The 16,224-nt window shown below is 50.4% G+C and overlaps 1 protein-coding gene across 2 annotated transcripts in view; it reads right to left on the reverse strand.

Moving 5' to 3' along the window:
- Nucleotides 1-260: 260 nt before the first annotated feature.
- The window catches only part of ROR2 (receptor tyrosine kinase like orphan receptor 2), a 217,610-nt gene continuing 201,646 nt past the window's right edge, over nt 261-16,224 (reverse strand). Inside the window, exons 5-9 of one of the 2 annotated variants that reach the window (XM_060153571.1) lie at nt 12,560-12,687; nt 8,445-8,759; nt 6,983-7,228; nt 3,698-3,900; nt 261-2,312 (exon numbers count right to left, since the gene is read on the reverse strand). In XM_060153571.1, the coding sequence (XP_060009554.1) occupies nt 867-2,312; nt 3,698-3,900; nt 6,983-7,228; nt 8,445-8,759; nt 12,560-12,687 (2,338 nt within the window). In that variant the 3' untranslated portion in view covers nt 261-866. The remainder of the gene's footprint in view (nt 2,313-3,697; nt 3,901-6,982; nt 7,229-8,444; nt 8,760-12,559; nt 12,688-16,224) is intronic. The other variant, XR_009541404.1, reaches the window with a different exon arrangement.

A 16,224-nucleotide genomic window follows, 5' to 3' on the forward strand; every position in this document is an offset into this window, starting at 1 on the left:
GTTAAATTACGAAGTCATTATTTTAAGCTCAAAATTCTTCAATGAAAATGGCATACAAAAACCATATAAATTACATTTAAGGTCTGTACAGGATTCTAAAAAAAAAAAAGAAAAAATAACAATACTGTGCTCTGTACAATATTGTCTCCTTTGTAACATTCCAAACCCCAAAAACACTTTCCCTTGAATTCCAGAAAACTGGGCAAAATACACATGCAGGATAATTAAAATCATTTCACAGAAGTACAAAATTCTGTGGGTTTCTTTTAAGGCACATTTCGTTTTAATATGGAACTCCCATTCCAGGAGCCCCTTTCTCATCAGACTCTGACAGGTGGCAGGCGAACGCGTCCTGTTCCCACTAATCTTTGGTGGCTGAAGAGAGACTGTTACTGGTGGGCAGTGGCGGGGTGGGTAGCAGAGAGAAAAGCAGCCTCCTCCATCCTCATGCAGCAGCCCAGTCGCTGGGCATCGCAAAGCCCGAAGTCCCACCTCACTGCCTTTTTGCAGGCCTGTTTTCCCAATGTTTGGAAATATTCAATCCCTATGCAATATGGAGGGAAGATGCCATCTAATTTCCTTCAAAGCACAGGCACTGCTCACGGCCGATTGACCTCCAGGGAAATGTAGGTGGCACTGGGGGTCACCATGCGTCCTGCTGGGTTACCTACCACCCCTGCCTTGTCAGGAGCCATTGGCTACAAGACCCTCCAACCAAGCAGGTGGGCACAGAGCTGCTCCGTGCACGAGAGGACGACAGAGGAGGACTTCGCCCAGGGAGACTGCACTCCAGCCCACTGGTACCCGGGGCGCGCTCCTCAGGGAGGCCCAAGTCTCCTGCCAAGCGCCCCGCGGCCCTGCAGCCCTCAGGCTTCCAGCTGGACCTCAGACTCGTCCATCTGCAGAGTGTCATTGTCTCCCAACAGCTCGGTCTCGGGGACGGAGCCGTCCTCCTCCTCCTCTGCTTCCTGCACGGGGCTCTGGGCCACGTCTTCCGGGACATTCTGCGTGTCCTCAGTGCCCTCCGAGAGCAGGGCTGCCCTGTCTGCCACGGACGTGTTGGAGGGCGCGGTGGTGACATACCCCGTGCTGGTGGAGCCGCTGCCACTGTGGTGGGAGCCAGGCTTGGGCACCATCTGGGCGGGCACCTGCTGCGGGGCCATCTGCATCGGGATCTGGACCGGGTAAAAGTTGGGCAGGTAGGCCCCGTAGGCCGGCACGGGCTGGTACCCATTGACGGGGATGTAGAGCTGGGGAGGGGGTACCATGGGTCTGATCTGGCCCTTCATGGGGATGAACTGGGGCTGCGGGAAGGGCTGGGCCTTCTGCTTGGGGCCCCCGTAGCGGGTGTTGCTGACGTTGCTGACGGGGCTGGTGCTCAGGGAGCTGGTCTGCGTGACGTTGCTGGCGCCTGAGGTCTGCCCCGAGCTGTTGTAGGTAGACAGGTTGCCCCAGGCCCGCAGCCGGCTGTGGATGTCCTTGAAGCGGGGCCGCCGGCTGGGGAACTCGTGCCAGCACTCGATCATCAGCGCGTATACCCAGGCGGGGCAGTCATCGGGGCAGGGCAGCACCTGCCGGCTCCGGACCATCTCCACCACGTCCTGGTTGGAGTGGCCGCAGTAGGGCTGCAGGCCGTAGCTGAACACCTCCCACAGGACCACGCCGTAGGACCAGATGTCCGAGTCCACAGAGAACTTGCCGTACATGATGGCCTCGGGAGACATCCAGCGGATGGGCAGCAGCGCGCTCCCCGTCAGCTTGTAGTAGTCAGCCGAGTACACTTCGCGGAAGAGCCCCAAGTCCGAGATCTTCACGGTCAGCTTGTCGTACACGAGGACGTTGCGGGTGGCCAGGTCCTTGTGGACCACGTGGTGGCTGGACAGGTACTCCATGCCCGCGGCGATCTGCGCCACCACGTGCACGAAGTCGGGGGGCTCCAGGGCGGACTTCACCGTGCGGTCGTCGTCTGTGCTGCCCACGTCCGAGTGCGGCGAGCGCATGACCAGGAACTCGTGCAGGTCGCCGTGCGAGCAGTAGCTGAAGATCATGCTGAGGGGCTGGTCCTTGGTCACCACGCCCAGCAGGCAGACAATGTTGGGGTGCTGTAGCCGTGCCCGCAGCAGGGCCTCGTGCCGGAACTCCTCCCGGAGCGGCCCCTCCGCTTTGTCCTTCAGCGTCTTGATGGCCACGGCCTGGGTCTGCTCGCCTGGCGCCGGGCCGAACAGATGCCCTTTGTAGACCTTGCCGAACCGGTCCTCCCCGAGCTCCTCCATGAACCTCACCGTGGACAAGCTGATCTCCTTGAGTTTGGCCTGCCAAGAAGAAAAGCTCTGGTGAAACATTTCTGCCACCGAGATGCGAGGAGGCAGAGCTGAATAGCTGGGAGGGCATTCTGGGGGGCGGCAGTCCTAGAGCCGCCCCCCAGCCTGGGCTTGCAGAGGACCCGCCAGTCCCACCCGGCCCAGGCTCAGCCTGCCCCGCACAATGCTCTCTGCTCTTAAATGTGCTCTGACACCATGAGGCTGCCTGAAACCTTCAACAGGGTCCCAACCAGGCTGCAAACAATGTCCCCACCCAAAGATAACATTGCAGACTATATGTGTGAGGGTGTGTGTGTGCGCACACCTGTCTACACACCCCAGCCATGCTGAACTCCGGCTGTCCTCCCAGCTGTGCCCCCCACTTAGGGACTTTCCTGATGTTCCCTGCTATGCGCCCACCGACAGGCCCAGCCACCACTGTTCATCATAACAAGATGCAATGTCTATTTCCCTCGAACCCTGAGGTGTGCTTCCCCCGATCTGAGTCATTTTTAGAGTCCAAGCCAGCTGTTCTCCAGATGTGCCTCCAAGAGCCTGTTTTGCCGCTTCCTCTCGATTAGATTCTCCAGTGGATGCCACCGGACAGAAGCACCACACAGGTGACATCGATTTGAACCTTGCGTCTCAGCCTCTACAACTTCCCATCCCTTCTGTGTGCCTGGCCCCCGTCCTCGGAGGCTCTCTGAACCCAAGGGAATCTGTGCCCTCACCTGCCAGCCCTTCACCCACAGCAAACCCTCCGTGACTCCTGGCTACTGAGCAGAATGAGTCCACCTTCTCCCTCTTCGGAGCCTGGATGGAAATGGTTTTCCCCCAAAACTTTCAAGTAATGTAAATGCCCCTTCACTGAAGCTAGGTGGGCTGGGAGAGACCTCTTCCTGTGATACATTTCAGTGTGTTCTCGCTACCCTAAGAACTCAGGTTGGGGGTGGTCTGCTCCCCTACCACCACTACAGGACTGTTGCTGTGTCCTTCCCTGTAAAACAAAACAAAGCAAAACCAACCCAAACCCAAACTGACCAGAAAACTGGTCATCATCCCTTAAAAATACCATGTTGACCCTCTAGTGGTGGGGGTGATCTGAGCCCTTCTTTTGTGTGTCCTCCTGTGGGGACAGCTGAAGCACAGCAAAGTGAGGGCACCTCATTCGTGCCCATGCTAAAATGGCTGGTCTCCGTCGAGGGAGAACAGTGAAGTCCAAACACACCTTCCATATACCCCCTAAGGACACAAACGTCCTGGTATATTTTAGAGAAGAAACGGCAAAATGAAGGACAGTTTAAAAGAATTATGTGCTGTGTATCAAGCAAATTAAGAATCTCCAGGTAGGGTTAAGCCTGGGAGAGCTGCCTCTTTAAATACGGGGGCACAGAGACCTGCTTGTGCTGGTTGATGAGAGGCATTTCCACGTCCTGGCTGGGTGAGGCCATCAGCTGCCGCCTCTGGGGCGTGGAGGAAGAAGCCTTCTGTTTATTCCGGCACATGCAGACCAAGAAGAAAAGGCATGCGATGACCAGGGGAATGGCGATGCTCGGAACCAGGATGTACAGAATTCCCATCCTGCTGCTGTCTTGGGGGCCTGTGAACAGCAAGGCGTTCATGAGTTTTCTGAAAACATCCCTGTTTGCAACTCGAAGTTCTCCACCATCCCACTCCCACCTCCAACTAAAATATTCAAGCACAAGTAGATAATCAGGGTAAGTTTCACAAAGGGACAAAATTATAAGCCAAACCTCAAAAAAAGTAATGTACCCAAAAACACACATCCCGCTAAACATTTGTGAGACACAATCTAGAACTGCCCACCATGGAAACAAAGAGGAATACAGAGCTCAAAAAATAAACGAACTCTAGGGCTTCCCTGGTGGCGCAGTGATTGAGAGTCCGCCTGCCGATGCACGGGACACAGATTAGTGCCCCGGTCCGGGAAGATCCCACATGCCGCAGAGCGGCTGGGCCTGTGAGCCATGGCCGCTGAGCCTGCGCGTCCAGAGCCTGTGCTCCGCAACGGGAGAGGCCACGACAGTGAAAGGCCCGCATACCGCAAAAAAAAAAAAAAAAAAAAGTTAATAAATGAACTCTAAAGGCCTTACAGTAGCAAACACCACCATCACATTCCCTTCTAATTTGAATACCGTTGGAAATAGGTGCTCTGACTTTCCATCTCTACTAAACTCGATGAAACACATGGGACATGCTTGTCCTCAGTGAAGGAAACTGGATACTGGCATTAGAAATGATCCTTTTCTTCATTCAACATTTTACGGTTTTCCACATTTTTGTACAATGAACCCATATTCTTTAAAGACAATAATTAAAAATGCATTTTATTTAAATGAGCACTGGTAGCCAATGAGTTTGACCTAACAATTTGCAGCAGTTCCAAGTGTTTTTCCTTCATTTTTTTCCACGGTGAAGAGCAACGCTCTGTCTCCCCCTACAGGATTTACAGAAAAGCACAGAGGGCCCCAGGCTGCAAGGCTAAAAGGACGGCCAGGAACCCTGTGGGCAGCGCTGCCCTCTGAGGGAGAGTTGAGGCTTCTGCTCTGTGATGTGGAAGGCAAGTCCTCCAAAAGGCCCCTCTCCCCACAACAGTTTTCACCTAAACCTTGTGAATAATCACATGGGACTTGGGCCTCCCTATGACCAGTGGGTAATGAGCTTTCCATGTAAAAGCAAACAAGTGATTTCTGGTCCATGTGGTCCCCCAAAAGAGCTAATTCAGTTCTAAAAATCACCACTACCACCACCATAGTAAAGAAACCTTGTCCCAAAGCCAGTCTTGCCCCCCAGCCTCCAAAAGAAGATAAAAATCAAATACAACCACACACACAACTCTCCTGACCCCACCCCGGAGGCAGATATTTTAGAAGACTCAGGGGCAGTGGGGATTCTGGGTCATTTTTCACGATTAGGGCTAAGGGGAGATTCCAGGACCCTCAGGCCAAGGTGAGAGATGTGACCACCATCCATAGGTTTGTAAACCATTAACGTTTATCATTACCTTTTAAAAATCACCAACAGAACACATGCTTATTAATAATTCTATTGACAGCATTAGAGAAAAGTGAATGTTCCTAATAACTAATTTCACCAAAGGCTATATATACTACTGTTAATAGATTGGTATTCACTTAATTTTTTATGTATATATTTAAGTTGAACATGAAATAACCAATATTCAACTAATCTGACATAGAGAAGCAGCAGTTTCATATAATTTTTAAAAACAGAATTTTAAATGGAATCACATCATCCATGTTTTCCTGCTCCTGGTTTTGTGACAGAATAATATACCTCAGGCCACGTTTCTCGCAGAACAGACAGCACTAGGCACTCTGCAAGGGCTGCACACTGTCCCAAGGTACGGACGTACTTCAATTATCATCCAACCCCTTGTTGGTAAACAATTACTCTGTTTGTCATTTAGCTGTTAAAAGTGATTCTGCAACAAATATCCTTGCATTTCTGCCCTTTAAGTGCAAATATTTCTACAATATAAGATTCTTATGGCATTGCCAGGTCAAAGAACATACATATTTCTCTTTATGATTTGATTCATTTTTAATTACAAAAATAAAAACTGCTCATTGTAAAAACATCTTATGCTTTAACATATCTGTAGGTCATGGGAAATCACTGCTGAAAGTATGATGTTTATCTTTGCAAAACTTCTTCCATAAAATATAGGTGCATATGTGTGCTCACTCACATACCCTTCACTCATTTTGTTTCTTCTATCAGAAAGAAAGAAAGAGGAAGGGAGGAAGGAGGGAAAGTGAGAGGGAAAGGAAAGGGAAGGGAGGGAGAGGAGGAAGATGAAAGAAAGACAGAGAGAGACAGAGGGACAGAGAGAAGAACAGGAAGAAAGAGAAACCAAAAAGACATAACACAGCTATTGCCCTCCAGCTTACTTCTTTCCCTTAACAGGTCAATATGAACATCCTTCCTTGCAGGAAATTTTTTTAAACAACTGTAGCATTCCATTGAATAACTTTACTATAATCTATTTACCAAACTTTTCATTCTTAAAATTTATTCCTGCACAGAGATAATGATGTCTGTAAAATTTGCAACCATGAACTACAAACTTTTCTCCTAGTCATAATTTAAGACAGAAATTGCAGGGAAAACAGTTAAGAGATTTAAGTTCTATTTTCTCCTCACTCTGCTGAGTCTCTGTGTAAAAGCTGAGCAGAGTGGGAGGCGAGGGAGGGCAAGCAGGAGGCCTTGTGCCCCAACTACAGATGCTGGTCTGAGAAGCTGGTTGTAATAGTAATGGGAAGCATTTCCACTAATAGTGGGAAATGCATGACAATGTCCACTGGGAAACAAGAGGCCAAACTGAATATCCCAGGACCACACATGGAAAGAGGGCTGACAGAAGGGCCCCCAAGTGTAAACAGTAGTCTCTGCTGAGTGGTAAAATTAGAGGTGATTTACACATTCTTCTTCAGACTTTTCTATAATTTAAAACGTCCTATAATGACGAGATGCTACTTTTACAACCAGCAACAGCTTTATTTAAAACAAATAATCATGGTGGTGAAACTCGGTGTGGGCAGGGGGCTCCCAGAGCTATCAGCCTCCCGGTTCCACATCATCACAAAGTACACCCCACAGTCAACACTTTAAAAAAAAAAGAGAGAGAGAATACATACTACAAGAGGGTACGTCACACAGTTCCATGCGTACGTTTTTATTCTGCGTGAAGCACCAGGGGCCTTCCATCTGCCCTCCAGGGTTCCGGCAGTAGGCGTGCCCTCCTCCAAGCTCGGGGAAGTCGGCGCTGGTCAGGTGGTGGCTGTGGGGATGCTGCAGGGCCCACGGCTGGCACTGGTGTCCCGACTTGGTGGTGCTTGCCGTCCCTCTGTAATCCGTGCCTGAGCCGTTGTAGCACTGATGGTCTGAGAGAGAAGATGCGTCAGGAGGCCCAAAAATTAAGAGGAAGCCGCCCTCCTCTGGGGGTCCAGGGAGCACCCTTCTTCAACTATTCCAAAAAGGAACAACAAAGCCACTTTGCCTGGATGTACCCACAATGAAATTTCCAAAAGACCGAAGAGTTTGACATCATTTCCAAGGAAAGCAGCATGAGACGTAATGACTGAATACAGTCCCAAGCCCACAAATTTAATGGGCGGGTGCACCAGGTACATATATGGGGAAACAACTGGTCAGAAGTTACTCTATGGCCCTGAAACACCTTTGGACTCACGAGGCACCCCCATTCCACAATGACGATGTCAACCCCAGCCTCACGTTCACTTGCACTAGAAGCAAAACCAAACGACGCAGCAGGGAAGAGAAACTCCCAGGCCTGGCCCCCCAGCCTCAGTGAGGACGCAGCTCAGCCTCCTGTGCACAGAGCCCCAGGCTCACTCCACTCCGGGACCAGGGGGACCCAGGGCCTCTCTGAGCCACACCTGGGGTGTGTGTTTGTTGAACACCGGTTACACCGTGCTTGCCGTGTGCAGGCACTGTTCTAAGAACTTTCTAAATACTAATTCATTTAATCTACATTCCAGCTGCTGAGGTCAGTAGTTATTATCCCCGTGTAATATGAGGAAACTCATATTTAAGCAACTTGCCTGAGGTCCCATGGAGTCAGCCTGGCAACCAGGATTTGGACGGTGCAGTGGGTCTGTAGACCAGGCTCTGACTGCCCTGGTGAGGAGCCCTGCCGCCCTCGGGAACCCTGGCTTCGCCAAGGAAGTGAATATTTCCCAAGCCTGGGAGGGAGGCGACCGCTTCCCTGGGTCCCCTCCCCTCAAGGAGGGCCACAATCCTAGTCAGCTGCTGAGAGATGCTTGTGCACCACAAGGCAGTCTTGGAAGCGGCCCTTGCCTCCCCCAAAGCTCCTCACAGCTTTGGGGGCAGGTGCAGAAAGTCCTCCCGTCTTAGAGAAGCCAAGTTTGTGGCTCATCAGGGTAGAGTGACTTACTGGGGACCCACAAGCAGGCAGGGCCAGGAGGGCTGTGCAACTGGAACTGGACAACGGCGAGTCCCCACCCCGCAACTGCCCTACCGGAATGGGGGCCGGTCTGTGAGACTTCCTCGGATGGAATGGGGTCCCCAGGCTCTTAAGAGGCAGGACCCCGGCCTCGGGGGCGGGCACAGACTCACAGCGGCCCAGCCTCTCGGCCGGGATGCCGATGCGCATGCAGTTGGCGGCGTCCGGGCTCTCGGGCATGGGCAATGCCTCGCACTTGGGCAGCTGCAGCCGCATGAGGATGAGCGGGTTGGAGCGCGCAATCGTGTACTCCTGGCGGCATAGGTCGCTCTCCAGCACCTCGCACTCGTCCCGGCACAGCTCGCGCGGCTTGGGCGCCCGGGAGCGCGCGTCGCACAGCGGGAACACGAAGTGGCAGAAGGACGGGATGGCGAACTGCGAGCACTGGTCCGACAGGTGCGTGGAGGTGCCGATCATGGTGAAGGCAGCTGCGGAGGCGGCGAGGCTGGCGTTAGGGTGGGCTGGGCCCTGCCTGGGACCAACATCTGCCCGGCAACCCCTGCCCGGCGCCCCTGGTTTCATCTCCAGCCCTGGCTCCCCACTCTTCCCAGGGCCCCTGGTCCCACCCACCCTGCCCGGCGCCCGTGGCCCCCATCTCGTCCATGCCCCGCCGCCCCCCGCCCTCCGCCTTGCCTTCTGCCAGCCGCGAGAGGCTCTCACAAGAGCAGGGCCCCGGGGAGCACATAGGCCGCCCAGGTTTGCACCAGACAAAGAAGGTCCCTGGTGCCAGGGCTTCATTTACAAACATCAAAAGCGAGACAAGAAAGAAAGAAAACTAGGCCCCAGATCTCATCCACCTAGATGCTACTTCCATGACAGGAAGATTCTGTTATCAGACCCAAAGCCACTTCCTAAGGTCCTGCTATGAACTGGCTCTGCAAGCACATGGCGGTAGGTAAAGCTGTGGGCTGAGTGGCTTCTAGAAGGAGAGATTGGAGCAGAGGCACAAGGACCAAGCCTGGGTCTTCCTGACATCTCAGGGCCTGTGAGAAGAGGGGAGGCCTGGCCAGGGGGTGGAGATAGCGTGCCAGAAAGACGAACGATCCGCCCTGGGACATGCAGCCTAAGGGGGAGTAAGATGACAAATGGGGGTACAGGGGAGTCCCTCAGGTGGAGTCTGGGGAGAGCCAAGAAACTGCTGGAGGAGGTTCTGAGTGGGGAGAGGGGCAGGGCTTTGTGATAAAGGAGAGCAGAGAAGCAGGCTGTCGCAGGAGAGCCTGGAGCCAGGGTGGGCTGGCTTGCTTTTTAGGGGCAAGACGTCACAAGATGGAGCCTGATGGGAAGAACCTGACACCTGATGTGGAGAAGGGAAGGAGGCGGGAGCTTCAGATACAAAGTCTAGGCAGGTGAGCGGGAGCAGAGTTGCCAGTGGCAGGAGGGAAGGCGTGCACTCCAGGCGCTCTCCTCAGGGCTGTGGCAGTCAGGGTTCAAAGGAAAGCATCAGTTGCCCCATACATGCCCACGCCAGAAGGCCCACCCCACTCTGACCTATGAAGGACCTGCTTATAAGGATCTGATCTTGGACAGCTGGAGGAAAAGAGGCGCCTCTGTCTACACACCCTGCTGAGATGGGGAGGAGGAAACCAGAGAGGTTGGAATTTAGTTCCTGGGACACCCCAGCTCCACCCATGACTTGTGGTGCCATGCCCACTGTGGCCAGCAGGTGGCGCTGCTGGCACCCATTCCCCACACAGCCCCCCCACGTCCCCCACCCCCACCCCAAGGACCCACCAGCCACCCATGGCAGGCATTGGGTTAGATGAGCTGGCATGGGAGCCCAGTTCTGGCCCTGCCCTGTCATTTACTACAGGGTTGTCAAGTCACTCAGTCCTTTCTGGGCCTGGATCTTTATCTGTCAAGTGATCTGTCGAGGCCACATTTTGGGGAATGAAAGCCCACATGGAGCCAATAAAATAGCACGTGAGGTGAATGGTCCATGAGGGTCTGGTAACAGGCTGTGTCCATGCGCTGCACGCAGCGCTGGGTTCCAGGCACTCTGTAGTGTGCTGCTCACATCATCCTTAGTCTTCTGGTCCCTTGTGGACAATATTAAAATTGAGGAATGGAGAGGTAAGAGGTTAAGGTGCAGGGTCTCTTGGAGTTAGCTGACGAACCAAGTTGGAACCCAGTTGAGTCCCATCACGGGAGCTGGCAACTGACTACCAAGAGGGTTGTTGCCAGTGTTGGACCTGACCCTCAGGCAGGGAAAGACCTAAGAAAGCCAAACATGGATGGCATTGCTTTTGGGGTACCAACTGATAGGATGTCAAGGCTGACCCTTTTAGGATTTCTCCTACCCCGCCCCAGAACCTATCATGTGAGGGCTTATTTCTGAAAGATGGTTCTAGGCACTGAGGAGGTCCAACCATCACGTCCCCGTTTTTGTTTACACCCAGCACATCACTCTGACGGTTCTCTGGGACCCATTCCTGGGAAGCTTCCAGAGTCCCTGGAATGAGTTCTGACAAGCCCGCTCTCCAAATAGACTATCTCCACAACCAATGCAGTCTCTAAACCTCAAGTCAGTCAGTCTAGAGCAACTTCACGTTTATTTTTTCAAAAATACACAAATGTAGAGAACCCTCATTCTAAACTTGTACCTAAAAACTACTATAAAAATGAGTCTGCTTAGACATCTGATTTGTTAATCCTTTAAACAATTCCTGAAGAAACAATTGAGAGACAATCTTGTGCCTTGAATCAGTGTTTGCCAATTACTGGGATATAAAATTAATTCTGGAGTCTGCGGGTAGCATTTTAAAAGATGACTAGAATGGAACAGAGGATGTCAGAGGGCATGGTTCGCATTAAGGCTGGAACCAACTTTTTTCTTTAATGAAATAAAACTGAAGAGAAAAATCACAGTGCACTCACTGCCTTTGTTCAGGGCAAATGTTGTTTCCTGTAGCCCATTTCAGGTCTGTGAAGTAGAGGTATGTGTAGACTAAGTCACGATGTAAAATACACTTTTTATTGATACTGTACGTTGTGGTCAGAAGGTTTGAGAAGTTCTGCTTTAAATGGCATAAGAAGCTTTTCCAATGAGAGATACCAACAATTATAAAAGATTCTCCCATTGGAACAAGATAGCACCTTCCAAGATCTCCAGGTCCCATTACTGCCCTTCCATTCTCACTGGACACCTGGCCCTGTCCTCAGGGGGCCCTGTAACCATGGGCCAGGCAGGCCCCTCTGTGACCGTGACCTTAGACCCTCCAGACTGTGGGTGAAATACAAAGCCAGGGTTGACCTAAAACTTAGAAGAACATCAGTGTCACCTATGTGAGTTTCTACCTGGGGACCTCCTTTGTGCCCTTACCAGGGCAGTGCTTTGCCAGCCCCTCCACAAATCCCTCCAGAATCACCGGGAGCCCCACATCGCAGGTTGGCCGGAGTCAAGAACCACTGTGCAGAGGATGTAGTTCAACGGGGACACCTGCCATCTTCACAAGATCCTCCTTGTTCCTTATAGAGTCTGGAGAGAAAATGTTTGGGCTTGTGGGGAGAGCAGAGAGAGGCGGAGGGGGGCTTTTTGGGGCCTTGGTCTAATTCATTTTCTCACTTCTCAAGGGCTTTTCCCCAGGAAGTCCTTGACGTCAATGTGAGGACTAACAACCAACCAGAGACAGTAACTTCTAAAATGACGGAGAACGAGCAGCTTCACTCCTAAATATCTGCTCCATTTCTCACACAACGGAGCACGTACCCAAAGACCTGGCTATGCCTGGAAACTGGGGGCCTACGGGGGTCTGAGTTCACTGCAGTGTCCCCAGGCACAGCCGATGGCCTGGAACCTCTGTCTCCAACAGCTAAAATCAGGCCTGGGTACCGTTTAGTCAAGCGTAACTCCAAGAAGGCAGAAGAGTCAGGAAAAGTAGAACCGAGAATGAATGTGGCAGGTGCTGGCCTGGCCACGCGGTGAGGACAAGACAATGCAGGGCTTCGGACCCACGTGGTTGACTTAATTCAGTGTGTTGGCACATTCTAAGCAGACTGTACTTGCTAATTTTCATATATAAATGGGAACATTTTAGGATAAACCGCGGTGGTAATTGCAACTGCTTCTGAAAAAGGCCTCTGACTTTCTCTTGCAGGAGGCAGGGCACAGGGACTCACTGTCCAAGGTCATAACCAACAAAACACCCAAGTGGGACTGAAAACACACCAGCGTGGCGACAGGCAGCTGCGTGTGTGCTCACTGTCTCAGAACAAAGGTCTGCGCTCCTACCTGTGATTCGGTTTTCAATCTCCCCCTGCATCTGGAGAGAGTCCACATAAATGGTCCGGTTCCCAATGAAACGTGCACAGGCGATTCCCCGGTAAGGCTGGCAGAATCCATCCTCATGGTAGTCGTCTCTGGTAAAAAACACATGGTCTGTAAGTGCACTGGAAGGTGTCAAATATCCCCGATGTTTTTCTTTTCTTTTTAAATTCAGCATCTGATGATCTAGCCATCTTGTCCCTTGGCATTTACCCAAATGAATTGAAAACTTCTGTCCACACAAAAACTTGCACACGCATGTTTGCAGCTTAATCCATAACTGCCCAAACTTGGAAGCAACCAAAATCTCCACCGTGAATGGATAAACTGTAGTACAATGTAATATTACTCAGCACTGAAAAGAAATGAGCTATCGAGAAAAGACATGAGAAGACACAGAGCAAACTTAAATGCACATTACTAAGTGAAAGAAGCCAATCTGAAAAGGCTGCATGCATACTGTATGATCCCGACTTTATGACATTCTAGAAAAAGCAAAATTATGGAGCAGTATAAAGATCAGTGAATGCCAAAGGGTGGGGGGAGGGTTGGTGAACAGGAGAACAGAGATTTTTAGCACAGTGCAACTACTCTGTATGATACTACAATGGCAGAAACATGTCATTATACATTTGTGCAAACCCAGAGAATACGCAACACCAAGAGTGAATTGTAACGTAAACTATAGACTTTAGCTAATAATAATGTATCAACATAGGCTCACTAACTATAACAAATGCACCACACACTGACATAAGATGTTACTGATAGGGGTAACTCTATGTACAGATGTGGGGAACCGGTACATGATATCTCTCTGTACTTTCTGTTCAATTTTTCTGTAAGCCTAAAATTGCTCTAAATATAAAGTCTATTAACTTAAAAAAAAAATCCAGCATCTTTAAGGTCATGGGGGATGGAACAAAGGAGGTTGAGTATGAAAGACGGATTATAAATGTGAAGTGTACACATGGGTGGGTACGTGCTCACGCCTATGTTCAAATACATGCAGGATATTAACGATTAACATGTTTCATCGTAGTCTTAAACTACATCAGAAACATTACACCCCTATTAACTTCCGTTGTTTGCAAGCGACGCTTTTATGAAAATGATGTTCATTCAGAAACTGTGTTCTACTGTTAAACTGTAGGAGAGAATTCTTTGAAACAGAGGAAAGCAATGGAGAGGATTCCGAAAAGTCAGGCAGGGCCTCAAAGAGTTTGTACAGCGAGATGTGCTAATTACACCACAGAGGAGTGGTGACCTCGCCACTGCTCCACAGCGCAGACCACATGTATAAATACGGGGGACAGAGAGGGAGACTCTCAAAAGCACAGCCCTCCCACTTGCCCTGCAGCCCGACCTTCCCCCCAGCCTGTAGGGAACAGCCTGCACATGTCCCCTTGGAGTCTGTGCTAAATTATTCTCGGTAAAACCTGTTAGTCCTGCCTTTGGCCAATAAAATCAGTCATTCTAAGCACCTAGGTGCTCTTTAAAGTGGCCCTGAGGATGCTCCAAGGAGATAGTAAAAGTGGGCCAAAGCACATATATTAGGGCTGCCGTCTGCTGGGGAGCAAAGGAGAGGGGCCGGGAGCTCCCAGGACAAGTTTCGGCAAAGTGCCTCAGGCCTGTAATTAAGTCACTTGTTTTCTAGCAAATCTGCCACCTGCCATAAGCCTAACACTTGTCATCCACCCTACATTGATTTGGACCATCCCCAAACGAAATCGGGGTTGTGTCCAATTTAACCAAATGGACTTTAAGAATCCCTGTCTTAGCTTTCTCACAAATGTAAAGTCTGAACACTCGTAACAGTGGAGACAAAGGGTCTGGCAGGACACAGTCTCTTCAGCCACCTCTGGCTCTCTCCCTCCTCTGCTGTCTTCTCAGCCCCTGAAGAAAATTTCTTTTTCAAAGAAAAGAACCTGGGCTTCCCTGGTGGCGCAGTGGTTGAGAGTCCGCCTGCCGATGCAGGGGACACGGGTTCGTGCCCCGGTCCGGGAGGATCCCACATGCCGCGGAGCGGCTGGGCCCGTGGGCCATGGCCGCTGAGCCTGCGCGTCCGGAGCCTGTGCTCCGCAACGGGAGAGGCCACAACAGTGAGAGGCCCGCGTACCACAAAAAAAAAAGAAAAGAAAAGAACCTGGAGCCATAAATAATGTAAAACAGGAGATTCTGGTGTCAGTAAGAGCCGGATGCCCTTTCTCTCAAGCTCACCGGCCATTATTTCTTTGGGTCAAGGATTCCTTAAATATCGTTTAAATAAGCAGGCACATGTGCTAACAATACACACCCAACCCACCCCTCTCTCACCCTTTGTGAGCTGGAGTTAACTGCTGATTAAACTAAAACCAATGTTACACTTGCCAAATACACAAGTGCAAGTCAACTCTGCCCCGGTGTGTGAGCTCTGTGTCCCCGTTTGCAGGCTGGGTTTAGGTCACTTGCCTGCTATGCCAGGAAAAGCATGAAGATGCGCACGTTCTTATTAACGTCAGCCCACCTAGGGTATGAGATTTGATTCAGTTAGTCCCTTGGGTGACCCCCACAAGAGTAAGCAATTTCTCTTCTCTGCCTCAAGAGTCAAGGAATACAAAGCCTAGTCCCTCACTGTGGGCTTCTCCCTGGCCAGGTGCCCACAGGATGGGGGAGCAGCAAGGGTGCAGGGAAGACACGCTGAGAAGGGGCTCAAGGCCATCACATCGTGTTCACAGCTTACTCATCTCAGTGGGCTTCTAATCTGAATTTTAGAGAATGTCCAAAAACGCAAACAGAAATGGTTGGACAATGACATCTTTCAGGTTTCTGAATTTTGAGAAAACAAGTGGGAATTACTTTTCAGTTTCAAACAGAATTATGTCTTATCTTCACCTGGCATTGTTTAGGACCTCTGAAGAGTGACAGAGCTGGAGTAAGTCTGTAAAACTGGTCACTCAGAGACTAAAGAAAAGTGCTGACACAGAAGCTGACTTCTATAAAATCCTTTAAACCACACAAGTGAAACAAGCATGCTCACCAAATCTCAGAACATCAATGTGATAGAAACTCAATTTTGGAAATCTCCTCCATTCCTAATGCTGCCAGGCACTAATAACACAGATGAAGAAGTAACTTGTATACCAACAAGTTCATGGTAAAAGAGGAGAGAGGGAGAGAGAGAGAGAGAGAGAGAGAAAGAAAGAGAGAGAATTACTACAATATCGGGGGGGAAAAGCAATGGGAAAGGAGTAGGAGATTGGGAGGAAACAGAGAAAGGAGCCATCATATTGTGATAGAAAGTGCTTCTTCACAAACGGCTGAGGAGATGGTGGGGCCAGTCAGCACCTTCCCTGCAATGGTACCAGCTACAAACAAAAACTGGTTTGAAGAAAACCTTAGAAAAATTCCTTGTTATAAATAATGAATAACCTTTAAAGGAAAGTAGGCTCCTTTGAGGTTGAAAAGTAATCAATACCAAAACTCAAATGTAGTTACACGTTGTGTAGGAAGGTAACATTTTCCCCAAACAGTTTTTTTGTTAAAAGTGGTTAAACGATTTCATAATTATTATTCTTATTATGAGAGGGTCTGTCTGCAATAAACAGGCTTCCTGCTTGAGTGAAGCAGAGGAAGCAACAGCTTCAACAAAA

The sequence above is a fragment of the Lagenorhynchus albirostris genome, chromosome 7, assembly GCF_949774975.1.
Source record: "Lagenorhynchus albirostris chromosome 7, mLagAlb1.1, whole genome shotgun sequence".
In the NCBI taxonomy this organism is placed as follows: domain Eukaryota; kingdom Metazoa; phylum Chordata; class Mammalia; order Artiodactyla; family Delphinidae; genus Lagenorhynchus; species Lagenorhynchus albirostris.